The sequence below is a fragment of the Synchiropus splendidus genome, chromosome 8, assembly GCF_027744825.2.
Source record: "Synchiropus splendidus isolate RoL2022-P1 chromosome 8, RoL_Sspl_1.0, whole genome shotgun sequence".
NCBI lineage: Eukaryota > Metazoa > Chordata > Actinopteri > Syngnathiformes > Callionymidae > Synchiropus > Synchiropus splendidus.
In genome coordinates this window covers 14,016,373-14,041,916 of record NC_071341.1, presented here as the reverse complement: position 1 = coordinate 14,041,916, position 25,544 = coordinate 14,016,373, and the positions used below count along the sequence as shown (strand labels likewise).

Below are 25,544 nucleotides of genomic sequence, written 5' to 3'. Positions count from 1 at the left end.
ATATGCAGATTCTGAACTTTATTTATTTAAAAAATATATATATATAATTTTTATATAAAGTTTTTTTTAAAATAAAAAAAGGAAAACCGTGTGATGCTGGGATATGTAATGTTTGTTACCTCCGTTATTATTACGTACTATCGTGCATTTATCTCTATCAGAGGAGAAGGGACGACACCGGTCATGGTTCCCAGGGTCGGACCGGGATGAGTTCCCAGCGTGGATCCCAGCTCACACGAGTCTCCGACTGGAAGCCGCTGGAGTCGCGCTCGCTACTTTCCGCGCTGGAGATGAAGCATGTTGCATGCGTTTGCTGGCTTGTCGGTCTCCTGACGATCGCGTGCGAGGCTGAAATGTACACGTCCCTGCTGAACGTGAAGCAAGCGATCAATGTTGAACGGAAGCTGATCGATTACTTGAGGACGTACATCGACCGTGAAGTGGAGAGACTGGAGGACGTTCGCCGGTGAGAACAAAACTCGAACAAAGTCTTTTATAATCTATTGATTCATGTTTTTATAATTAGTTCATATGTATTATAAGAGACTTGAGTGATGAGTTGAGGGAGCACCCCCCTCTGTGACTCACCATTGTAGTGGTGACGTCATCATTTGACGACTGGGGGGGTCATAATATAATGTACGCTGCGGAAAGTTTTTCTTTGGCTTTGGTCACCCTTTTTTGTATAAAGCCGTAACATTATGACCATCCAACCCTGACTAACAAACTCCCTTTCGGGCCCTTAGTAGTCAGTACTTTCTAAAGTGGGAGGTTTATTTGAGAAAAGGGGTCGTATTTCGGGGTGTCTCCCATCACAGGGGTTGTCCTCTCACTGTCTTTGGTCAGGTAGTCAGTGCTCAAAGAAGGGCCTGAGTTTGAAATCATCTATAGGTTTGGAAAGAACCTGTTCCTTTGCATGGACCTCGAACCGGAAAAAATAAGAATGATTCCCTCCTCAGGTTTCACTCCAAAGTTCTGGACCTCCACAGTAAAATATATGAGGGATCAGAAAGCTCCTCCATGTCGAACCCCCTGGTGTCCTTCACACTGATCAAGCGACTTCAGTCCGAGTGGCTCAATGTGATTTACAGCAATGAGGCGGAGGAGAACACACAAGGTAGGTCTTCTTCACTCACACACACACATCTGGTGGTAATGACTGAACGGCCCCACTTGTCAGCACCCAGCCCCCCAGTTTATCTATCCCTCTGCAGCCCTTAGGTCCAGTTACGAGGCGGAAGGGGCTGATCTGCCCGAGCTGGAAGACCTCCAGGGCGCTGCGAGGGGCCTGATGAGGCTGCAGGATGTGTACTCACTGCATGTAGCGGGTCTTGCCAGGGGTCGATTCCAGAGGGTCTCCGATGGCAAACTTACTGACCTCCACATGCCGACCGTGTCCATCCCACTGACAGGAGACGACTGCTTTTGGGTTGGAAAGGTTTGTGTCTGATAAGAAAGGTCCAGTTTAATGTGTCCTAGTATTTACATTATGACCACCGACTCAGTATTTTATGTAAAACAACCAGCAATACAACAATTTTGGGGTGTCTGTGTTGGCACAAGACATCCATGGTGTCAGATAAAACCAATCTTTCATTACAACATTTTAGGCACGATTGTCACCAAACTCTGTTGTTACTAATCCATGTGAGACTATTAGCGTAACCTGAGTACTTGGAAAAACAATTATTGTAATTTTGACTGCCATTTAAAAACCAACAATGATATTTCCAACAGTTTGGAACCTTTGGAAAGCTTCTCCAGTTGGAAGAGGTGTGTCTTTATACAGTTAGACTGTGGTACTCAAAGTCATTGCAGGTCAAAAAGGCGCGTCCATGGATGATGATGTCTGTGGATGATATAGGAATTTGGAAAAGGTGGAGAAGTCAGAACAGACGATATTTGAGGCAGAACGAAGAACGAAGGTGATGAGAGTTTGGACACAGCAAGGAGGTGATGAGAAGAGTGCAGGCAGAGTGAAACAGGTGGAGACAATGTGATTGTGACTTGAAGAGTTTGGAGAATCAGGAAGAAGAGCCAGATGAAGATACTGCAGTTCTAATTGAGAATGACCAGAAACTATATAGAATTACCAGGGGTATATCAAGGGATAGATCATGAAGAGAAGTTTTGAGACCAGGTGGTTTGGACTGAGTCGAGGAAAGACAGAGCTAGACCAAGAATGTTGGAGATAGATGAAGAGGGAGACAACCAATGACGTTATTGGATGAAAAGGGACTTGAAGAGAGGAATGACTTGACAGGATGATCAGTACAGGTTGAGGAGGCAGGCGATGAAAACATCAAACTGCTGTGTTCTACTGTCACATTTTAAAAAGCTGTTGTTTAAACACGCGGAATATCAAAGGAAGGGATTCTTCCTTTGGAGGAGTGAGGCCAAAACGACTTTCCCCCCACACACGGATCATCTCCCGTGCTGATGTGTGAGGGTGGGGCAGTGTGTGGGAGCAGAGGCCTCTTCGTATGGAAAAGATATTATGCCTCCGCAGCTGAGTGTATGTGACTAATATTTCCTGAGTGGAAGTCAGACATTATCTGCCGAGAGAGCTTACATGATGTTTGATAATCATTATCCTTAAGATTTAGAGGCGATTTGGGCTAATGTAAAGCTGGCTGTTTGTTTTTGGGGTAAACATACTGGAATGTGTGTTGCGCAGAGCTGTGGTGGATTTATCTGTGAAGGTACAGTAGGAGGCCAGTTTCTCCACATGTTGTTCTCACAACACCCACCAAAACAGTCATATGGGTTTGTGTCTGTCGTCATTTCATACAAATACTCAACAGCTGCAGTTGAAGTCGACGGGTGGCTGTAGAGATGATAAAATCCAGAAGAAAAAATGGACCTCGTAGAATTAAAAAAGCGGTTTTCTGACTACAGTGGTCAGCAATGAGACTTGGCAGAACAGTTATTTTGAGGATTTTGAGAGATAGATTCCGGTTGGTTTGTCGTGCCTAAAGAATGAATAAAGTTGCAATCTTTCAGGGCAATTGTTGCTGAAAAACTAACACAGATAAAATACTCATACATTGAAAGTTTAGAATAGATATAGACAGTTCAGACATGTATGAGTAATAATAGTAAACCATATTTACATTCATTCAAAATCTTCTTCATAATATATTTATTATATCTGTAGCTCACTAATATGCCACAAATGACAGACCCCAAAATGTTCAAAGATGTACAGCACATGACCCGCCTAATTAGAATTTTTTTTTCTGAATATTAAATATTACTTACAAATACTGAATGTGTATTAAAAGGTTTTGGAAGGAAGAGAGAAATACAAACAAAGGAGAAATATGTTTGTAAATAAACAAAGACTTGTTTGTTGTCTAGTATTAAAACTAAAGTTGTATTGTTATATTTTCTTATAGATTTACAAGCAGTTTTGTGTATACAAGTACATTATTTCCCTTGACACTCTTCTGCTAATGCTAATGCTAATGCTTATGCTTATGCTTATGCTAATAGGTGATTGATGTGTTCCAGGTTGCCTATGAGCAAGAAGACTATTACCACTCTGTGCAGTGGTTGGAGGAGTCGGTGCGTCTGTTCCGAGGTTCTGAGCGAGACTGGGTCCCGGAAGATGCAGGAACTCTGGAAGATGCTCTGGACCATCTGGCCTTCTCTCACTTCAAGGTCGCACACACAAACACGTGTCACATGTGATCACTAACATCTCCTCTTGTGTTGCAGACAGGAAATGTCTCACATGCTCTCAGTCTCTCCCAGGAGTTACTGCATCACGGTGCATACTTTGAGATAGAACATTTCCTCTGCTGCTGCAGCGAATATTCCGTCACATATTTGCTGTGTCTTCCAGATCCACTGAACAGAAGAGTCTTGCAGAACGTGGAAAAGTACGAGAAGTTGTTGGGGAAGAACCCTCCCAGTCCCGGGGAAGGCTTGAAGAGACCGTCGTCTGATTATTTAAGGACGAGAGACACTTACGAGAGACTCTGTCAGAGTCAAGGCTCTCAGGTAATTTAAGATTCAATGAGAAATTAGTCTTTACTGTGCAGGATTGAACTGCTGTGAGTCATTTGTAATTATACATTTTGGAGTTTAGTAGCTGGGAGTAGCTCTGAGTCAAACAGCTTTTTCTTTCTGATTGTGTGTGTGGCAGCAGATACATTACAAAAACCCCAAACTCTTCTGTGACTACTTCACCAACAAGAGCCCGGCTCTGCGTCTGATGCCGGCGAAGAGGGAGGTTCTGAGCCTGCAGCCGTACGTGGTTCTGTACCACGACTTCATCACTGACTCAGAGAGCGACGACATCAAGAGACTCGCCCAGCATGGAGTGAGTGACTGTTCGTGAGATTATGCTCTGATCCAAGCGGTTCAGGAAAGCCTTAGTTAACACACTTTGCCAGATAAACATCTGGAAACATGAGAGAGAAAAATCTCGCTGAATTAAAGGGCAGAGTGACGGACAAGGCAGGATGTGAAAAAATAGGCCAGTTTGTGTGGAAAGTAGCAGAGCATTCAATGAGTCCAGAGTCATGAGGTTAATAAGGAGCAGATGGGCCTATTTACTGAAGTACTGGCAAAAACATCTCTGATTCTGTTTTGTTTTACATGAGTGAGCATGAGATTCAACCTCAGTTTCTTGTGCTGAGGAAAGAGATGAGCCAAAAAGTTTACCTGTCAATCTTACGTAGCTACTCCCACATGCGGTCAGGAATTCTGGGTAGCGACCAATAAACATGTGAGAAAAGGGTAAGCTCTTGTGAGGCAATCTCTGAGTGCCACGGTCAACTTGGAGGAGGCCATGGGACAAATCCAGGCAGCACATTCTGACTCCCAAGACGTCAAATGACCACTTTTTTTCAGGTGTGTTGACAACAAAGACCGTGTTGCATGTTGACTTGTAGTTCTTCAATGGAATGGCCAATGTGTCGGCACATAACATAGAAAGCTGACTTTGGTGTCATTCTGTGACTTCAAATTTCACTTTAAGAAGTGAGAATGTTTTGACCCGGGAGTTGATCAACTAGTTTTCCCCCCAAACAGAGCAAAGTTCAATGAGGGCTCTCTGGGCGTCTTCACTTTGGGTGATCCCGAGGTACAATCCCTAGATAATGGTTTGAGTAAAATACCTCCCCCAAAAATCTCTCACACTCATGAAGCAACAGCTATATTTTAGATGCTCCTGTGTGGTATTTTGGAGTCCTTGAAAATGAAGAGGCTCCTTATTCGTTTTTAATGGCTGGCTGCTGAATAAGAAGGATGGTTCTGAGTATTTAATGCTAGGGTTCATCCAGGAATCTGATCTTCCTGGGAGGTTGTGTATCTGCAGCCAACACTCTACCTTTCCCCGCTGGAAAAACTCCTGGAAAGACCCGGCAGAGCACGACTTGGTCTCCCTCCAAGTGCTTGGCGAGGCGCTGAGGAATGAAGGATGCATTACTCTGACGACGTCCCAAGCCTAGCGAGCCCGTTGGCGAACTTCAGTGCTACCTCACTGTTTGTCTAATCCTGTTGCTGCGTTTTTCCTCAGCCAAGTTCTAACTCAGTGACCAGTGCCCGACAGCTTCTCAGAGGTTTTGGCGCTCGTCGATAATTTCCCCAGCCCTTTCTCAGATGGAAAGCCACGTACTTGTTTCATCATTATATGAGCACGCCGGGTGATTGGAAACAGGCGCAGCATGTGTGAGAGTGCAGGACTCACATTCACTTTCGTCGTGTTAATAATGACCCGCTTCTCCACATAAATGGATTCCATTGTTTCATTGCGTTGTTGGTTCTCTGTGATACCTTGTTCAATTGTTGATTTCCACTACAGAATTTTGCAGAGCATTTTTCAGAATTTGAGCAGCAGACAGTGGTGACGACCAGGATGGTGTTAGGCGGTTTCAAACTGTTGCCTCTTCTTCAGCTCAGTCTGGAACATCTGGAACTCCAGGCTTCTCTTCCGCTTCAGACTATTAACATTCAACTGAAGAAAAGACAGAATCCTCCTTCCCATTTTAACTGTTCAGAAGAGGACTTTTATATTCTCTGTGTGTGTTGTCAAGTTAAGACGATCTGTGGTAGCGGCTGGAGAGAAACAGGCGACAGCTGACTATCGCATCAGCAAGAGGTACGGTAAACTTCACACCTTTTTATGACCCTTTAAGGGACTTATTAGCTGTTTAAAAAAACCCTGTTAAAATAACTTTCTATTCTCCAGTGCCTGGCTCAAGGATTCGGCTGGTTCAATTGTGGAGAAGCTGGACCACCGGATCTCCTCGCTGACCGGTCTCAATGTGAAGCATCCCTACGGCGAGTACCTGCAGGTGGTGAATTATGGGATAGGAGGGCATTATGAGCCGCACTTCGACCATGCCACGGTGAAATGCTGAACTAGACTTTCTTGTTTTGTTTCTTTAGTTGCTTTTTATTGACTGTGTTTTTCTTCAGTCGCCCACGAGTCCAGTGTTCAAGCTGAAAACAGGGAATCGAGTGGCAACTTTTATGATATATGTGAGTATCTCACGTGTTCAAATGAATTTGAATTTTCTGAGATCACCTTTCTGACGTGCACATTTTGAAATGTAAGATTCTCTCTGTCTCATTTTAATACTCCTTTGTTTAATGTCTCACTCTAGTCTTTTCCATTCTCTCTACTCAATCATCGAATTCTGTTGAATAGATATGTTTCACTCCTTCTGTCACATTTTTAACATGCTACATCATTGTTGTTAAAATGTTAAAATCTCCTTCTTCCTCTCCCTCTTCTTTAGGAACATGTCACATCCAGTCTCTCCAACTCCTCCCTTTTCTTCTGCCTTTTCCTTTTCTCTCCTTTTCCTCTTCTCTTTCTTGTATTCTGCCATTTCCTGCTATTTTTTCTTTTTCTCCTAAATCTGTTGGAGTCCCTCTTTTCCCCCTCTTATGACGGATTATGTCAGATTCTCTCTTCCTCCTCAGAGGAAGAGAAGTTATATTCAACATGCTTGATGCTTTCTTTTATTAATTTTATTAACATGTAACAATTTGTTTCTTCCACATCTTCTTGACATATAAGGTTCTGTCTCTACTTCTGAACACATTTGTCTATTATTAAGATGTTAGATTGTCTTATGAACATCTCAGATTCTCCCTCTTCACATGCTCCATCTCTGTCTTCTTCTGAACATGTTTGATGCACGCACTTCCTTTTTTAATGATAATGTTGGGTTTTCTATTTTGCAGTTTATAAACATCAACATCAATTTTTGCTCTTTCTTTTATCAAAATATTTTTGAAAGATTTTCTCTCCGCTATACTTTCTGCAATAAATTGTGCCCCTTCTTTCTTTTTGCTTCCTTCTTTGTTTTTTTTACTTTAATATCCATAAATGACATGCAAGATTGTCCCTGTCAGTCTTTTCCTTACTGTGTATAATCTGTTTCACAGTTTTGTTATATTGTACTGTTAAAAGTGGAACACACTTGTCCTTGTTTAGTTTTTCTTGAACTTTTGTGAGTTCATCTCTCTCAAGGACAGACCTGTGTGTAGAAACAAAAACAAAAGTAAATTAAATTAAAGGAGTGAGTTTCTTCTTTCATTTCTTCTTATCTAAAAAGCAAGTGTCATTGTCTTCATCATTTGTGTGAGCGCTGAAATGGCTGCACTGCCCCGGTGGTCTGTATTCTTCCACTGCAGCTGAGATGTTTGCAGAGGTTTAGGAAACGCTGTGGCTCCTCTCAACATGAACATTAGAGACGTATCTGAAGGAATGTTCTTTTCCACAGCTCAGCTCTGTCCAGGCAGGTGGTTCCACGGCCTTCATCTATGCCAACTTCAGCGTTCCAGTGGTGGAAGTAAGTCAGCAAACCCCTCTTCTGTCAGTGAGTTCTGCCTGAAGCGATTTCACTCCACGCCTCGCTCACATTCTCCGCTGCAGCTGTCAAAATGCTGCGAGTTTAGGTGACAGTAACAACAACCCGGTGATCGCACTTATCACACTGCTGCTATTGTGTTGAGGGGCTGCGATGGGGTCACTGGGTCACTCCTGGGGTTCAGTGTTTGACTTACTAGATCTAATAAAATAGGCTGGAAATTAAGTTCTCTGTTGTGCTGTGATGCTCTTTTTTTAAAGTCAAATGAACACAAATGTTTCCTGACCTTACAGTTAAATGTTGCTGACATGTGTGGAGAGACTTAAATGGAATTTTTTCCTCAGTACTGGCAAAAATACAAAGACTGTTGAACTTCTACAATCGTCTCTGCAGAACTCTGCCATCTTCTGGTGGAACCTTCGCAGAAACGGGGAGGGAGACGACGACACGCTTCATGCTGGGTGTCCGGTGCTGCTTGGGGATAAATGGGGTGAGTCAATGCAACCTGTGACTGAATTACTGAGAAATTCTACCTTTAAGTCGGGGTTTATTTGCAGAGGTCATCTGCAAAAATACTGACGTGAATCTCAGAGAGATTTGTTGTACAACTCTTCGGTGAAGTGATCAAAATATTTCTCACCACTGATGATTTAGACTTCATTTTAAATCACCCTCTAAAATGCAATTAAAATAGTAGTTCAATTTAGAAATAATTATCTGTTTTCTGTCTTTTTTTTAATGAATTGAAAATATAATACAGTATTATACTCTAAGTTTCCTCTCTTAAATAAAAGTTATGAGTTAATCTGGTGCATAGCTGAACCAAATATATACTTCAGTAAATTACAAAGCTGAACAAAGTAACTAAAACCCTGGGGTTGAACTTCAAAAAGGTTGAGTGTCTGACCATATTTCATTCCAGTCTCAATCTCTGGAGCCAACATGTGGTTGATATTAGGAATTATCAAGTAACACATGGGCCTTTGCGCTGGTTTTTATTGATTTCTGTGTGTTTCAGTGGCAAACAAATGGATTCATGAGCACGGCCAAGAGTTCCAGCACCGCTGCAGCCTGAATCCTGAAGAGTGAGATCACTGCTGTGTCCCAACAAGAACCCCAACCATGATCCAGAGTGGTAGTCAAAGACAGCCATGCTTGAGAGCAGAATGTCAGCCCCACCCGGATATGAAAGTTGGATCGGTGGAAGTGGATGATGATGTGTTCTCGTTGTGCTGCTTTTAGTTAAAAGAGTCCTAGACTCGACACGAGAGGCAGCCAGATGCAGTCCAGGCGTTAAAGGGTTCGGCATTTTCTCATGTTTACTGAACTAATGATTGTGTCTCTTGAAGGGTGTATTTAAGTCTGTATTTAAATGAATTAACTCAATTGTATTTTCTTAATTTAAAGTGACAATAAATGCTACTGTTTTGCGACACATTAATGAATGTTTCAGGCCAAAGGAGAAGAGAAAGCGGTTGACTTGTGAGAATAAAATGTGGGCTTTGAATTTATTTTTAAAACCATTTTTGCACAATTTGTGTCCAAACTGTTCTGATTTGTTGAATCTCAATATCTGCCAGCTGAAGATTTGAGCTCAACATGAGCAAAACCATGAAAAATCCGGTTATTAGCTGAATAGAAAAAGTATAATGGCGCAAACTAGCTGTTTCAAAGAATCCAATCACTGAAGTCAAAATCTTTTTCAGCTACACAGAAAGCACTCTTGAGCTTTAGTGACTTGTATTCATTACTTTGTTTATGAACTGTAGGCAGCATCACCACTCAAGTCGGAGCGCACAACATTCCATTTGATCCATCCACCTCTAAATAGGTCACAACTGCACCTCCCTTAAGAAGCTGGGGCGTTCTCCATGGATCACACTGACCTTTTGGATCCCAGGGGCCCTTTAGCTGTTGGAGGCTCTTTCTTATTTAACTGGCAGAGATCTGTGAAGGAAGTGGAAAAGGTCAAGAGGTGAATCCGTTGACTTGACTCGCTGGCTGCACTTCAGTTTGTTTTTAAATAACTCCTGGCTCCATTTGTTCCTCATTGCTCACAGATGATGCTCAGAGAGCCAAATATACATAGTTTGTCTAAAAAAGAATCGAAAATCTTTATGAACCACTTCATGTGAATGAGCCCAAGTGTTGCCATGACAATCATAACAAACATGTGTCCAGCAGTATCTGCTGCTGTGTCAAAGGCTAATATCTGCAAAGGTCAACTCGAATAGTGGTGTTAAATTTGTGGTTTGTGTGCAGAATAAAAAGGAGTTCATATATATTTGTATGTATTATATTTTCCTTTGGGAGTATGCAACATAATGATTCATAGTTGTTTCTTCATATCTGATCCAAAACAAATCCTGTGTGTAAATTAATGACTTAACAATTCAAGTCAAACTGTCGAAATGAGTTAAATTCACTCAATTCAAAGAATCTATGATCCTTGCAAAACAAGATATTTATGATAAGTAGATTTTTTTAAACTAAATGAGCGAAGGTTTTTAGAAACCGTCTGTTCAAATTCAGTTATGGAACTCGACTTCCCGTCATGCCTTTGTGAAGGAAGCGGCAATGGAGGCGCGACAGTTGCTCGGCGACGGTTTGCCGCGCGGTGGCGTGTGTGTATGTTTGTACTCGTCAATGGATTGTCGCTAGTTCATAACATTACTGGTAAGAATGCACCGCGAAGTACTGACGACATTTGGGTTTTGGATATCACCAATGAGCTGTATCTAGTGTGCACGAAGGAATGAAGAGCAGAAACCAGACGTCTGTTAAAGCGGGAAGCAGCAGAAAGAAAGGTAAGTTGTTATTAGCTTAGCTTCCTGTTCGCGACAAAGCTAAGTTTAAAGTAGCTCTCAACGTCTGCGCTCAGTGTCATCTTTGCTTAACCTTAGGTTTGTACCGCTCAAAGTCTAATGTTTGCACCTTCTTTGGTACAAAATACTGTGTGAGTCCGTGGTGACACTATGTGAAGGTTTTAGCTATAAATGTTGTGTAAATGTAAATTAATGTTTCATTCCTTTAAAGTTGTATTCTGTGATTAGCCGCTTTAAATGTCACTTATTTTATTAGATAAAAATGTAATTGCACGAAAAACAAAACAGTTCACATATCTTCCAAATGCGAGTATTCAAATAATTTCTCCCAATTTAGTTATTTATTTTCAATCATGTCTATGTTCTTCTCTCTGCTCCGTTCTGATCCCCCAGACAAAGTTGAGGTGAAAGCTTTGTATAGTTGATATGAGATTGAAAGAAACGTCTACTATTACTTTTGCAGTTCTCAATGATGTCACCCCATCCACCAGCCTGCCTCCTCTGGTCGAGGGTCACGTGAGATGCTTCCTGAAGGTGACAATAAGTCGGGTCCTGTGGACTGTGCCCAAACCACCACCTGCCACATTTGTGCGGCTTCGTTGGTGGGGAGAGTCATCCGACGGCACACACTTCTTCCCGAGAGATGGCTCGCAATTGTCCCAGAAAACCATCAAGACGACGGCCTGCTTCCCAATTTGTTGTGGCTCGAAGCAGTTCACCTCATATCTGGCCGGTACTTATGTCTACATATTGCTAATTCACGTTCCTCTCCTCAACACTCATTGTTTCATTGCTTGCAGATATGGGGACGATGCATCTGGAGGTCCTGACAAAGCATGAACCGCTGCCGTGTGCCAAAGCTCAGATTTCAGGCATCTCTAGTCTCTCCATGACTCGCAGCATCAGTGGATTTTACACCCTTGTATCTTCAACATCTAAAAAACTTGGAGAGTTGCAGGTGAATAAATGTTTTCCTTGTTATCAGAACTATGATAATAAAAATCAGAACATTTTTTGTATACCATTTGTGAAATTATGCTTTTATAATGTTGTTACCCACAAGAAATATTTTATTACTTATCTTTGATGCTGTATTTTTTGGATTTCTATATTGTCAATTGAATATTGTCTACGTTTAGCACCATCAAAGCATTCTGAGAAACAGTTCCACTGAATATTCCTCTAATTACCGAAATAATGGAGATGGTACTTTGCAGTACAGTTTTTGGTCATCTCTGATCTGTTCTTTTCCATTGCTTTCTCTCTTCCCCAATAGTTTGTGTGAATAAGTAAGGCTCTATTGAAGACATGATCCTATCTTTTATTCCTTAGGTGTCTCTTAGTTTGGAAGCACAGTCGGACAGCCGCAGAGCGCTCCCCTCCAGAGACATTGAGATGAATGGAGCACCTGCTATCAAGATAACTGCCCCTGCTGAACCCAGGCCACCACTAATGTCTTCACATAAACAGTCAGCTAGGAGTCGTGGAAGAGACATACTAAGGTTTTTTGCAACTAGTTTTCTAATGGTTTTGTACTAGTACTGATATAGCTTGCCTTTATTTTTTCAGAGGGAAAGACCACTTGTATTTCAGAAAGACGAAAGAAGATGATGTAGTGCCGGAAAATCTGAAGCCCTTGTCTACCAGCTCTTTGAATCAGTCAGTCAAAAAAACAGAGGGTCACTCAACTGATGACATTATCCCAAGTATGTGACGACACTTTGTTACATTTATTTCAGTGTTTTGTTTGGTAAGTGTGTCAACTTTTCTCATTGTAGTCGTCCCTGAGTGTGGGGACCAACTAAAAACTCCTGATTTAGAATCAGGAGACACTGGTGCAGGCCAAATCCTGAAAAACACCCCTCTACCTCTCCAGAGAGATAATAATCAACCACTGCTGTGAGTTTTTTTTTTTTTTTTTGAAACTTTCTTCCGCCCAGTTTCTTTGTCTAAGTATAATATCTCTCTTTCCAGAGCCTCTGGAACATTACTCCAAAATATATTGCATTCTGAGGTGACACCTCCGCCACAGCAAGATGGAGCCACAGAGGCTGTGTCTGACATCGACTACAGAACGATTGAACTTCTCTTTGGCAGGTATTTGCTGTTAACAGGAACCCAAAGGGTAAATGAAGGCAATGTTTTTAGATGAGTTTCTCCTTGGACAGGTTGGATAAGTCTGGTGTTCCTCAGCTGGATTGTGATGAACCGTACTCTGCATCGCCCTCAGTGCACAGCAGTGTTTGTGCGGACAGCGAACTCAATGACCCACAGTTTGATCAGAGTTTACTGGACGACTTGTTTTATAAAGATCCTGTGAGTCTTCTCTCCCTTTTTTTTTTTAATGAATTGATATCCCCCTGGGTCCTGCTGTTCTAATGCGTCTTGCAGTAGACCTGCTATTTTCTTATCTAAAAAGGAAACGAAAGAGACAGAATCAGTTACGTATATAGTGAAGCTGTTAAACTGTGTCATAGCAGAGTGTTGTACTTTCAGATGTTGAATACTAAAACAGATGATGAAGAACCTAATGTCCAAGAAGCTAAGTTGTTGAGGAACGGCCCAGAGAAAAAAACAATGAGTCCATCTGGACACTGCAATGGTGACAAGTGAGTGGCATTTTTAGACAGTTTTCATGTGACAAATGTTGGATATTTAACACTCCGTACAGTCGTGTTTCAGCTCCCCAGTTGGAAATTCCTCTGAGCCCAGAACAGCTGTCTCAACTGTGTTCGATCCAAAGTGCAAAAGTGAGCGTCATTTCTCTGACAGTAACATCAAGTCCCAAAATGTCTCGTAATAAAGGGAAGCTGTCGCCATCAATATCCGGGATCAAGTGGTAAGTAAACCGTCTTGCATGTGGTCGAAAGTAACATTTCTACAGTTTGGTTTACCACACTTTCTCTCCTTTGCAGCACCTATTTTGTGGAGTTTGTTTTCCCAATGATTCCCAGCCCAAGCAGACGTGGCAAAGCTCCAGAGCAGAAGGTGATTCGAGCGGTTTCAAGCAAAGTCACAGGAGGAGGTAGGATCTGTTTCATTGACAGAACCTTCCGGTACCAGTATTTTTGATTCACTCTTCTGTTTGCAGTGGTGACATTTCAGCAGAGTTCTTCGTTTCCTGTACAGTTCAACCACACTAATGCAGAGGAGTGGTGGAGCAGTGACATCATATTCAGTATATATTCACGAAGGAGTCACCAAAAGAAGGTAGGCACTGCCCCATGTGGGATGGTGACTAAAAATGAATATGTACATGACCGCATCCGCATGTGTGCATCCTGATGTCCATGCAAAACACACATTCGTTCACACGTTTACAGTAGACAGACAACCACATACTTGCTGCTCATGTCTCTAGACATTGCTTCTGAATTGTAGCCATTAAAACTAAGGACTGCAACGTGACTTGATACTCAGGTTTATTTGCAGCTATTAAACTTCATTTAATTGTTTCAGGCGGTTCTGGTTGGTAAAGCCGTCCACTCACTGGGCTGTCTGCTACAGAACCCGCAGCTCTGCCAAACTGTCAGTTTGCCAGTAATGAATGTTGAAGGGGTGACGCATGAAATCGGACCTCTGAAGGTGCAATATTGTTTTTTCCTCTCTGTTTTACTGCTCTGTCCTTGCGGCTGATGCCTGTCTTTATACTCTTTAGGTGTCACTGGAACTTGTGGTGGGCAACTTTTATTCTGAAAATATCAAACTGAGCAACACACGAAGGAAGCCCCCTTCCAAAGTGCAGCATCTCGACATTAGCAAGGAAGAAGAGCCATCTCAGGTTTTTGCAGACACCAGAAATCCAGAGAACTATTTGAAAGTGTCCAGCTTTCATTCTGACCACGCCACAAGTCCCAGAGAGTCACTGCTTCCCTTGGAAGAAGAGCCTGTGGTTCTATTGCACACGCTGTTGATGGTTCCAGATGGAAAAGACTTTAACGATGGGCCTTCAAATTCTGTCAATCTGTACTTAAACTGTAAACAGTTTTGGAGCGACGAGATGGCGCGATCGGTGGTCAGCTGGGGTCAGGCAAATCCCTGCTTCAATTTTGTTCAGGTCAGAGTTTGAATAATAATAAGTTAATGGTGGAACATTAGTCTGTATCCTGTCCTTCTCTATTGCTCTGCCCCAGGTCACCCCGGTGGCTCTGACCTCAAAGCTGCTGGAACGGATGAAGAATAACGTGATGGTGATTGAAGTTTGGAGGAAGATGGGAAGTTCAGAACAGGATCAGCTCTTTGGACTCGTCAAGTTACCCCTCCACCAGTTCTACATGTCTTTTAGGCAAGTAGTGAGAAAAAGATTATGTTTCACTAACGTAGTTGTTTGCATCACAAAATTGGGCCCCTTCCATATAAATTTAAGGGAACAGACGTCTTTTCGATTGTAACTGCAATTCGTAAATTCATACGCAAGAGGGCGCTGTTGTACGAAACTTCCTGGTAACCAAAAAAGTGAAACTGAACTGATTGTTTTTAATACTCTGTGTCACGTAAATGAGCACAGTGTCAAAATGAAACTAATGATTTGAGTTTTCTCTTCAGGGAGCAAAAGATAGCCAGGCTGCTTCTTCAGGCGCAGTATCCGGTGTTAGGAGTGGACTGCTACATGCCAGTCGTCGACGTGCTGTTCAGTCTTAAAGGTCACCTCAGGGTCGTTCTAGTGATGGGCCGCTCAGAGCAGATACTTGCTCTGCAACAAGCAAGAGATGGGGTGACTGTCTCTCCGTGTCCCCCGGTGATGCAGCGTCATATACCTGATCACCAGCAGCAGGCGGAGGTCAGTTCATCGCATTTTGCTGTACTGCGCTTAAACAATAGTTAAACAGTCCCCCATTCTGTTCCTTTTGAAATGAACTTCTCCTCAGGTGAACGTAACAGAAGACGCCGCAGTCAGAGAACATCTATTCGTCATTCGAGTCGAAGGCATCAATGGACTGATGCCTCTGCAGTCAACAGTTTGGGGTGAAGCTGATTGCTTTGTGCAGTACAGTTTCCCATGCCAGGAGACCGGACGAGACAACAAGACCTCAGATGAACGCGGTAAAGCAATTTAAAGATCGAGCTCCCCACATAAGATTTTCTACATGTTCGTCTTTGCTGTACGTTCAATCCAGCAGATATAACTCTGAAGTGTTTTCGGACAACTACCACACTCTGCATACCAGACCCAGTGTTCGGTCACACAGAGACGCATGTTCTACTGGCCCCTGATGATGTTCCAGTCCAGCAGCTGTTGCTCCGATCTCTACCGAGAAAAGGCAGTGCAGGAGTGCTGTTTGAAGTCTGGTGCAGGTTTGTTGTCTTCACTACTTTATCCTTTCAACCTTTCAATGTCACATTGATAGCAGGATTCAATCAAATGAAGTCCTCTTTTTGATCATTTTTAACCTCTATTTACATATTTTCTCATAATACTGTTACACAACTGCTTGCCCGTTTTCTTTGACAGATACTATTATCCAAATGTTCGTGATCAACTGGTGGCCAAAGCAATCCTCCCACTCTCCAGCCTGTATACCATGTTGACAGTGCAAAGACCTGACAAACCGAAAACTTTCTCCATACCTCTGGTTCCTCAGGTCCAGAGCCCCAAAGGACGTGATCCACAGCCCTCAGGTAGAAACTCATATCAACAGGGGCTGTTGGGAATCCTCATGCACATTTAACTAATTGATTACGGTGGTTCTGCTCAGGTGTGTTGGATGTCTGCATTCATTACAAGCACAGGCCACTGAGAGCTGCAGGGTCGTCTGTCCGAGGAGCAGCGTCTCGTCTAGTGACACTCGTGGTGGAGGTTCACCGTGCATGTGGACTACAAGCAGCAGCAAGGTATTTCTTATGCTCACAAGCTGATATTGGAGGCATGCTAGCCCACTCAAAACCTCACCTGTAGTCATCCATCCATACTGACAGAGTTGTATCCCAGAGAGACGGAAGGTTCAACTACTTCGCTGGCGTAGGCGTCAACGCTTATGTCACAGTCCAGCTCTCCTTTTTACCCGACAATGAGCGGAGGTGCACACGTGTGGCTGGCAGGAACTTCTGTCCGGAGTTTGACCACCACACTGAGGTGTCATGTGACCTGCTGCATCAGAGAAGCACCGGGGAAACCTGCAGTTTGGCTGAGCAGCTTTTGGAGGCGTCTGCAGTCTTCACTGTCTGGAACAGAGACAATCGCAAAAAAGGTTTGCTTTTGGAGGAACTGAACTTTGGCTGATTGATGAACACACATGGATCCAGGACTACTCATCTTCTGTGACAGACATTGGGCAGTGTATTGAGTTAGTTTCTTCTCTCTGCAGACACTGACAAGCTTCAAGATGTGATGTTGGGATTCGTGAAAATACCCCTGGCTGATCTGCTTCGTAAAAGAACTGGTATGGATGTAATTCAGATTGAATTATAATACCAATAAAACTCTGTTGACAGAGTGCTTTGCAGACAAAGCAGAACTAAACCAACAACATCCAAAGAATTGAGTCTTGACACATGTAAATACATACAGAGAGACATGAATGTGGCCAGATAGCATCTCAGCGAAGGGAGAAGTAAGCAGGGGAAGTTCCTTTGGTTTACAGAAACAAAAGTGAAGATCATCCTAACGGTTCCACCCAAAACTGCCCATGTGATTACACAATGTTCAAATAATCTGATAGTTTGCTAAATATGATGAGTGTCCCCTGACTTTTTAAAACATTTGCTGATGTTTTTTGTCACATTCTTGGTATCCATTTTAAAGCAAGGCTGTGTCTTTCCAAATCCAGGTATTTCTGGCTGGTTTGGAGTTTTTCTACCACAGGAAAAGAGTTCCTCTCAGGACCAGAACGTCTCGGTTGGCGCTCTGGAGATCTCTGTCTGCTTCGCTCAGCGCTTTGATCGGGAAAGGATTCTCAAAGCTGCCAATGGTTTGGGATGGGAGATGTCGCGTCTCGACCCAGAATGGCAGGATGATGAAACATTCTGGGAGGGGAACAGGATCAAGACTTCCTTTGCGCTGTCAATGCCTAGAGTCTGGATACCTGTCCACTGCCTGCTTCTGCCAGGACACACTGAAGTCCAGCGCTCCACCTACTGCTACTTTAGGTACAAGTTCTATGACAAAGACGCCGTCTGCTCTCAGATGAAGCACCCCACTATTGTAGACGGGAACCAAGCCACAGTGAGTTTTGATGGAAGCAGGATTGTAGAGCTCATGAGGACCCCGCCTCTTATGTGGTACCTTCAAGAGGAGAAGCTGGAGATCCAGGTCTGGGTGGCTTTTAAAAAAGACAAGACTCAAAGACCCAGTGACACTGACCGACTGGTGGGATCTGCATTTTTGGATCTGTCTTCTCTTGCCAGGACATCAGACCAGAAGTTGTCTCTTAGCGGTAAGATCATGGTTTCAATTATTTTTATTATTTTGAGTATACATACAACATGAGGATGTTTTTTTTTTTTTAATTCAAAAGGTGTGTACCCACTGTTCAGAAGCTCAGCACCTGACCTGCAGGGTGCTGCTCTGCGAGTTCACATCACTCTGACCTCCTGTGGTTACACAACAGTACCAGACGATCAGTCTGACTGCGAGGAAGAGGAGTTCACGAAAGATGCTGAGGGAGCAAACCAAGTTCCTTCATCATCTCCACCGACACAGTCATATTTACTGACCAGACACCAGAGAACATCATCAGAAAGTCCTCCTGATGTTTCATCTACTCACCAAACGAAGGATGACTCTGAGTCCTTTCCTGTCACCATCACTGTGGACAGAGCAATGCACCTGAATCTGAAAGGTGAGCTGTTTTTTGTCTGCTCCAGCCGAGTTCTCCAAAGGTCAGCACCTCACGCTATGTTGCTCAAACTCAACTTGATTGTTCAATCATCAGACTCTCATATCTATTCAGAAATGTTGTTTTCCTTAAAAATAATTCACAAACCTAAAAAGTAATGACTTTTATCACAAAGGTTGTCCACTAGCTGAGCGCAACGAAAAGGCGCCGTGTTGCTGCGTGTCGTACGTCACTGCAGACTCGTCTGAACCAGTGTCCACAGCCGTGGTCAGCGACACTGACTGCCCCCTGTGGGACCATCAACGTGAATGCAGGTTTGTTCCTCCTTCTCGCAGTGACCCATATGTGTTCAGCGCAAGTCAATCAGATTTTTCATTTCAGGCTGTCAAAACAGCTTCTGATTGATCCTCAACAGTCGCTGGTGTTCAAGGTCTGGCACAAAGGAGGTAAGGTTGTCGCTGAACAGAAGGCTGTTTGAAGCTAGTGAGTTGATGTTACTGTTTCCTTTTGCAGAAACTGAAAGAGTGATTGGATTCGCGTCAGTAGATCTTTCCCCTCTGCTGTGCGGCTTCCAGTCAGTGTGTGGCTGGTACAACATCACAGACTTCGGCGGGCATTGTCACGGTCAGCTCAAAGTGTCGGTGACCCCTCTGAAGTGGGTCCGAGATCTCCGAGGGGAGAGAAGAGCTGTTGAGGAAGGATCTGACAGTCACTCATCGGTTAGATGAGTTACACTCAAAGAAATGTCTTATGAGTCTGAAGTGTTCATTTAAAATGCTTTTGGTCAGCCTCCTCTACAGATCTTCCCTGTGAACTACCACACCACAGCCACTTACAGCAGCTTCCCATCTCACATCAGTCGATATCCGGAACAGATGATCTGCTCTCCTGAGGAGTCGTTCTTCTCTGAAAAGTGAGAAGAAAAGTCCTAAAATTCCATTTTTGTTTCAGTCGGACAGATCTGACCGCGGCTTTCCTCTGATCCACATTGGTGTTAACGTTTCACTCTGTTTAGGTCTGCTGGTTCCGATCGTCATTCCGAGCACATGGATAACGTGCGGATGTACCATCAGAGTCTGCAAGAGCAAACTGCTGCTCGCTCTGTCTGCAGCAGCAGCGCCGGTGACTCCAATCCCTCCAGCTCTGTCCTGTTCTCAACACTCAGGTGTCAGATCACACCTGGACTCGTCACAGTGCTAATCGTGAAAGGACGTCTGATGTTGACTTTGTCTCACCAGGAAGAAGCTCAGTGAGCTCGACAACATCCAAAAGTACTTCAGCCATAAGGTGGCTACCCCTTGCCTCTTCCCACCGACCACTGATGCAGAGTGTCATGTGACCCAAGACTGTGAGCAGGAGACCAACACTAGTGAGCTTCTTCTTAAATCCAAGCAGTTGGTTGGTGAAGTCAACAAAATTGTCTGTGGTGAGTCTGAAGTGAAGCGTCAAAATTTTTTTTGTTCTTCCCTCTAAGTTGAATTAAAGAATTTATTTCGTCATTTGTGCTTCAAGGTCTTCGAGGTCAGAACCTTGAAACTATTCCATCGATCCCTGAGAGCCACTCCCCTTCATCACTGGGAGACGACCCAGTCAACATCCCTGAAATCAATCATTCCAGCCCAGTCAGATGCTCCGTTTCCGCTGAAGAACTCGTATCCGAGTTGCTATCTCCACCTCCCAAATTATCGGGCTGTGTTGACTCTGAGGATGAAGATGAGGAGCTCCAAAATGGGAGTGTGGAAGAACAGGAGGAAGATGATGAGGAGCAGGAGCAGGATGAAAGAAGTGAGTGCAGTGGAGTAGAGGACGAGGAGGAGGATGGCGATTATGAAGCTGTTGTGGTTAAGCCTCGGCAGTTGAATGAGTTGACCTCTCTAACGGACAAAACCAGTCCTTGGACCAGCGTCCTGTCGGATCCAGACCTGGACACCGTGGAGAGTGACGAGGCTTCGGATCATGCAGAGGACGAAGTGCAGATCCCTCAAACCGAAACTCCTCTCGACCGCGGAGAGAAACTAGACCATTCTATATGTGACGAGAACGAAGATCCCAAATCTGTCGACTCAGAAGTAGCAGCTGGAGTCGCTGGTGACGAAGCAGAAATGGCAGTGGATGAAGCTGAAGACAGTGATACAGATTTGCCATTAACTCCAGAGAAAGTCACTGAATCTGCCCAGGAAGCTTCTCTATCGCTGAATAATGAAGACACAGATCCTGAGCTGTATCCTTTGTTGTTGCGCTGCTGTTGAGTCTTAAATGTTCTAGTGTTGAGGAGCATTGGAGCTCTTTCTGGCTGAAGAACCGGCTGCCATAGAGGAAGGAAAGTGTTGTTTATACAGTCCTGTACTTCACATGTTCAACTCACAGCCCATGAAGCCATCGCTGTTGGTGTGTCAGCCCTGCTCCTCGAAACTTGGTATTGACCTTTAAATCCAACATTTGATTTGAAGTCTCACTAATACACTGGCAGTGTGTTTTCGTCATGTGCCACTAATCTCCCAAAACTTTCGAAGTGAGATAATTCAAGACAGATGAAATGTTTCTTGCTGAGTTTGATAAATGCACTGGATTTTATAGCGTCTTCGGAGTGATCAATATCATGTGCCTTCTTTCCTTAACCTGGTATTCAGAGCTATTCCTAATTTCTTCCTACCTTCACACCAGCTGGAGGCGTCTCTGAGGGCCGTCCGATTGGCTCCCACTTTCTCTCTGTCATCTGGTGACACAGTGAGTACTTGTCGTCGACTGATGATCCATATCATGATGTGGTTAAAGCGGCCAATTGCTAGTCTCTATTTGTTACTGCATATCATTCAAGCGAGGGATGAGAGATATGGCAGAAAAAATAGTCACGCTAACTCATAATAATAATAACTCACGCTTCGATCTCGTCTTAGTGTTGTTTTTTTTAATACCGGTTTTGAAGCATCAGCAATGACAATGATAGCTAACTAGAGTTATTCAAACAGTTTAGACACGTAAAAAAACACTGTGACATTATGAGAAGCATCCACACTCAACAAATGTGAAAAATAGAACAGTGCACTTTCAAACAACAAAGACATTCAAATAAAATGAAAATAATGCCAACATCAGAACCTCCTCCACTCGCCACGGCTTGAGCGACGAGACGGAACTGAACTCTGTGATGGAATGGGTTGTTGTAGTCGCTAATGTTACCAATGGACTCTGCGAAACTTTCCACCAACACCAACACTGGACCAGTCTAATATACAAATGTTTTCAGTTAAGTATCAGACATTGAGTGAGAGCTCAGAATGCACCCACTGTATGATGGACATTTTCCTGTCTTCGCAACCTGTGGTGGTCAGGGAGAATCCATCCATGTAGCCTGCGAGAGAATATTGTGGTGGCCAACGACGAGATCAATTGGAAAATTGTGATCGTTGAGTTGCCCAGCCCTAATTCAAACTATCGCCAGATGTGTTGCTGTCAATCAGTTCCTGCACCCAGTAGGTCATCAAACACAATGCATTGTGTTTAAGACACAGATTGCTTTTGTGGAATGTTGCTGGTGTGTACAGAGAATCATGACCGTGATCACTCTTTAAACCCATGAGGTGAATGTTATTTAGAATATTTTGTGGCCATTAAGTAGTGATACTGGTAAGGACTAGTAAAAGAAAAGTTTCAGTTTCTGCTTCAGATTTGTTTATGTGTTCACACAGCATATATTTGTGGTCTCCTCACACAGGATACGACGATTAAAAAAAATGGTTTTCGATAAGCTTGAACCACAGTGTCAAACTCTGGCACCGCAAAGTAATTTCAAGCCAGGAAGAGCAAGTTTTAGAGCAAGAGTTTATGGGCATAAATAGGAATATCATGACATATGAAGATTAGTGTTCAAGACACTGGAGATTATGAATGAATTTATCTGGAAAAAACCCAAGATTGGATGCAGGTAAATGCTGGAAATTGCTCAAAGATGGGAAAGTGTATGACTGTCTGTACTGTAAGAAGAAAACCAGACTCTGCTGTGGATTGAGTTGGTTTTGGAGGTGGAGAATTGATGCGTTTTGCTCTCAACAGAGCCTTGTGTTACAGTTGGCTTCCAATAACTAACATGGACTCTGAGAGCAAGCTGAGGATGCTGTTTACTGGCTGCTAAATAAATCATTTTGCTGGCCCCACAACTTGTTTGAGAAGCTGGCCCCTTGCGTGATCCAGTACGACCAGAAAGCAAGCCAAGATGAAGCCTTCCTGGAGGTGAGCGGAGTTGATGTTGTGCTTCCTGCAGGAGCTGCACCTTCAACTCTGACCTGTTTAAATGCAGCAATAATGGTTCCAAAAGGCCTAGATTCACTTGACCTTCCTTGTAAAATGTGGGCCCTTTCATTGTTGTTGGTAGCGGGATACGATACATATCCCAATACAGGAGTATATTGCAATATATTGAGGTATTGTAAGACCAGCAATATGTTGGAAGCAGAGTGGCTGGTGTTGTGACTGAACGCAAGACTAATAAAGCGCCGCCAACAAGTCTGTGTAATTTCACTGGCACTGGCTCCGCCTACTCTTATGTCATCTGACTCAGACCTATTTCGGGTGAGCTGTCCCTCTTCACAGAACGGCACCAGGCGAAGTCTTTTGTTTTGGCCGAGGACAAATAACCTGTAAACAGCGAGCTGTTCTTTCTTCCTCCTCAGACGGAGTTTACCTTCCCTCTCGTGCCTGCAGCCTCTCAGAAACTCCTCTGTAGTCTGAGCTGCTCAAAGGACATGTTTGCTCTCCATCTGTCACCTGAGGAGCTAGTTTTATTTAGCGACACGCCCATGTTGTCCTCCTGCAGACGCCTTTCTGAAACACCAGTGACACGAGGGCGAGACGCTCCCTGGACGCCCTTTTTCTAGTCATCACAGATGAATTAGCCTTGATATTAGATCACATGTGGCTGAGCTTTTATCCAAAGCGTCCACAGCATAATCCGAATAAGTGGTAAATGTTAAGTCGCCGGAAAGCTGTGAAAAACTAGCCTTGGATACATAGATGTCCTTTATTGGTTTCATGTTTCCTGCTATTTCATCTTGATAAAAGCATTTTTAATGCTAGTTTCAGTGGTTGCTACGGCTGCTGCCTCACTGATAGAGTCGCAGGTTCAAATCCCGCTTGAGGCAACTCAGGGATTTGACTGTGTAGACTGTGTTGGTTCTCCTGGTGCTTCTCCCGTGTGAGAGTGATTTCTTGGAGACATGTGCCGGGTGGATCCAGCCCTTGGCTCTGAGCTCAGGAAGTAGAAAAGTTGAGGCTCCATCTTCAGCAGCAAGCTGGTTGGTTGGTTCAGATGCGTCCTGCTGGTGTTGACGTTGAACTGTAGATGCTTTGATCCGCCTCTAGGTTCAGTGTGCTCAGTTAAAAAAAAAAGCTGACTTGGTGCCTGAGGTGTCATCGGAGCTGTTGACGTTCTCATCTGTTGGTAGGATGAGGCAGACATGTTTCTTTCAGATGGTACATGTGTGAGAACTGGAAACCGGTTCTAGTTTTGATTTGCATTCCAGCAAATTCCAGAATAATTACAGTCTACTGCGTTACGTTGCCTGTTGAGTGGAAGTTCAGATTCTCTTTCCAAGTCTGTTCTAAATAAAGTGACCCTATCATTAAGTTTATCAAAAATATATACGTTAAACGCCTGTAGAGGTATTTTAATGTGCAGCCTGGAGCACGACACGTCTCCTGCAGCTGAAGATCTTTTCGTGTCGGACCTCTGCTGGAGGATCCGGTTTCACGGGAGGTGAAGAGAACTAACATGCACACAAGCCCTGCAGTTAGAGGTGAGAGGTCAGAGACGTTTTTTTTTGGTGGGGAATACTGAACGTTTGTAGCTGAGCGTGATCCAGGTGAGCCACGTCCTCAACCAAAGCAGAGATGGTGGCCATTCAGGAAACACTACAGTCTGGCACTTGAATCTGTGACCGTTGAGGTGTCAACACTTAAACTGGAATCTGCGTCACAAAAGTTGCTCTGCCACCAGTTTATTTCCGTCTAGTTTTCGTCGGCCGGTCCTTGTGCACCTTAAGGTCTTGGTACTGAGGTAGACCTTCTGTTCTGGGACTGTCGGAATTTCATTTTATACATTGCTCTCAGTGTCACATCTGAGCTTGTGAGTGTGAGGCAACACACACTGGGTCGTGTGCAGACACACATGTGAAGACAGGCAGGCCAGGGACTCGTGCCGTACATGCAGTTCACATAGGACGATGTGTTTGACAGGGAGGGTGAGAAGCTCCACAGAGCATTAAAACTTTCCCCGGAACTCTGACTCAACTACCTTTAACGTGGACTTCACCCAGTCCTGCTGCACCTGATCATCCTCCCGAGTCACAGCTTGTCCTCTTCATATTGGGTACTGAATCACCTCCTATCTTCGATCACCTTACAGCTGGTTCTTCCAGTTCCACCTGAGTCCCTTTATTGGCTATAATTGAAGTGTTCATGAGTGAGAAGTGCAATCTTCACATCATTTTTTTTTTCATCCGTGGAGTCGGTTGTTGTGGTGCCAAGCAACTGTCACTAAACAAGAGCTCTGACTTCAACAACAAGCCGAAACTCACAGCAACATTCCAGAAGCATCTGCATTTAATTTGTTGCGCTTTTTACTTGAGAGCATGTGTGTGTGTGTAATGCCTGGGTTTTATGTCCTAGGAACGTCATTCAAGTGCCAACACTCGGAGCAGGGCTCCGCGCCAGCGTCCCGACATGTCACCCACGTCCAGGAAGAAGGAGCTGGAGAGAATCGCCAAGATTTTCCAAGCTCATTTCGATCCGCACCACTCGTAGATGCACAGCAGCAATGAGTTTAAATTGTCTTATAATTGTAAAAAGTGTTGTCGTTTGACTGTTTTATTTGTTTGTTTTTGTAATGTATTTGGTTATTTTTATTTGTCAATTATGATTTTTTTCTGTTGCCATGTTCATGTTGATCAGAGACATTTTTCATCTTTTGATGTGGCAGCAGAATTAATGATGTGAATAAGTCATGTGGTATTTTTAATAAAGACTTGTTTTTAATTAAGCATCAGGGAACTCTTTGGCTTTGTGGAGAATGATGTTTAGTTAAAGTTATTTGGGAAAAAAAAGTGTAATATTTGGAG

General features: G+C 43.6%; 2 protein-coding genes across 7 annotated transcripts; both read left to right on the top strand.

The window, feature by feature from the left end:
* Positions 1–253: 253 nt before the first annotated feature.
* Positions 254–9,454, top strand: p4ha3 (prolyl 4-hydroxylase, alpha polypeptide III). 2 transcript variants are annotated; one of them, XM_053873172.1, is made up of 13 exons: positions 254–466; positions 960–1,117; positions 1,215–1,438; positions 3,514–3,663; positions 3,721–3,772; positions 3,848–4,005; positions 4,154–4,327; positions 6,045–6,109; positions 6,200–6,359; positions 6,430–6,492; positions 7,746–7,814; positions 8,226–8,322; positions 8,851–9,454. In XM_053873172.1, the coding sequence occupies exons 1-13, from the start codon at positions 291–293 to the stop codon at positions 8,919–8,921; spliced, it is 1,617 nt and encodes a 538-aa protein (XP_053729147.1). In that variant the 5' UTR covers positions 254–290; the 3' UTR covers positions 8,922–9,454. The 2 variants fall into 2 exon arrangements, with proteins under 2 accessions (XP_053729147.1, XP_053729145.1); XM_053873170.1 differs by having other exon boundaries at positions 4,151–4,327.
* A 999-nt stretch (positions 9,455–10,453) lies between these two features.
* Positions 10,454–25,465, top strand: c2cd3 (C2 domain containing 3 centriole elongation regulator). 5 transcript variants are annotated; one of them, XM_053873627.1, is made up of 34 exons: positions 10,454–10,508; positions 10,575–10,639; positions 11,121–11,390; positions 11,458–11,615; positions 11,990–12,159; positions 12,227–12,363; positions 12,436–12,556; positions 12,632–12,754; positions 12,826–12,973; positions 13,154–13,266; positions 13,329–13,496; positions 13,573–13,682; positions 13,749–13,867; positions 14,117–14,242; positions 14,316–14,714; positions 14,791–14,946; positions 15,207–15,437; positions 15,526–15,700; positions 15,775–15,952; positions 16,110–16,276; positions 16,354–16,489; positions 16,574–16,845; positions 16,963–17,037; positions 17,425–18,030; positions 18,112–18,435; positions 18,608–18,746; positions 18,814–18,878; positions 18,946–19,151; positions 19,221–19,345; positions 19,448–19,597; positions 19,671–19,858; positions 19,945–20,653; positions 21,063–21,159; positions 25,096–25,465. In XM_053873627.1, the coding sequence occupies exons 2-34, from the start codon at positions 10,588–10,590 to the stop codon at positions 25,228–25,230; spliced, it is 6,348 nt and encodes a 2,115-aa protein (XP_053729602.1). In that variant the 5' UTR covers positions 10,454–10,508; positions 10,575–10,587; the 3' UTR covers positions 25,231–25,465. The 5 variants fall into 5 exon arrangements, 4 of the variants coding, with proteins under 4 accessions (XP_053729602.1, XP_053729601.1, XP_053729604.1 ...); XM_053873626.1 differs by having other exon boundaries at positions 10,460–10,639; positions 14,791–14,942; positions 15,203–15,437; XM_053873629.1 differs by having other exon boundaries at positions 10,460–10,639; positions 15,778–15,952.
* Positions 25,466–25,544: the final 79 nt, after the last annotated feature.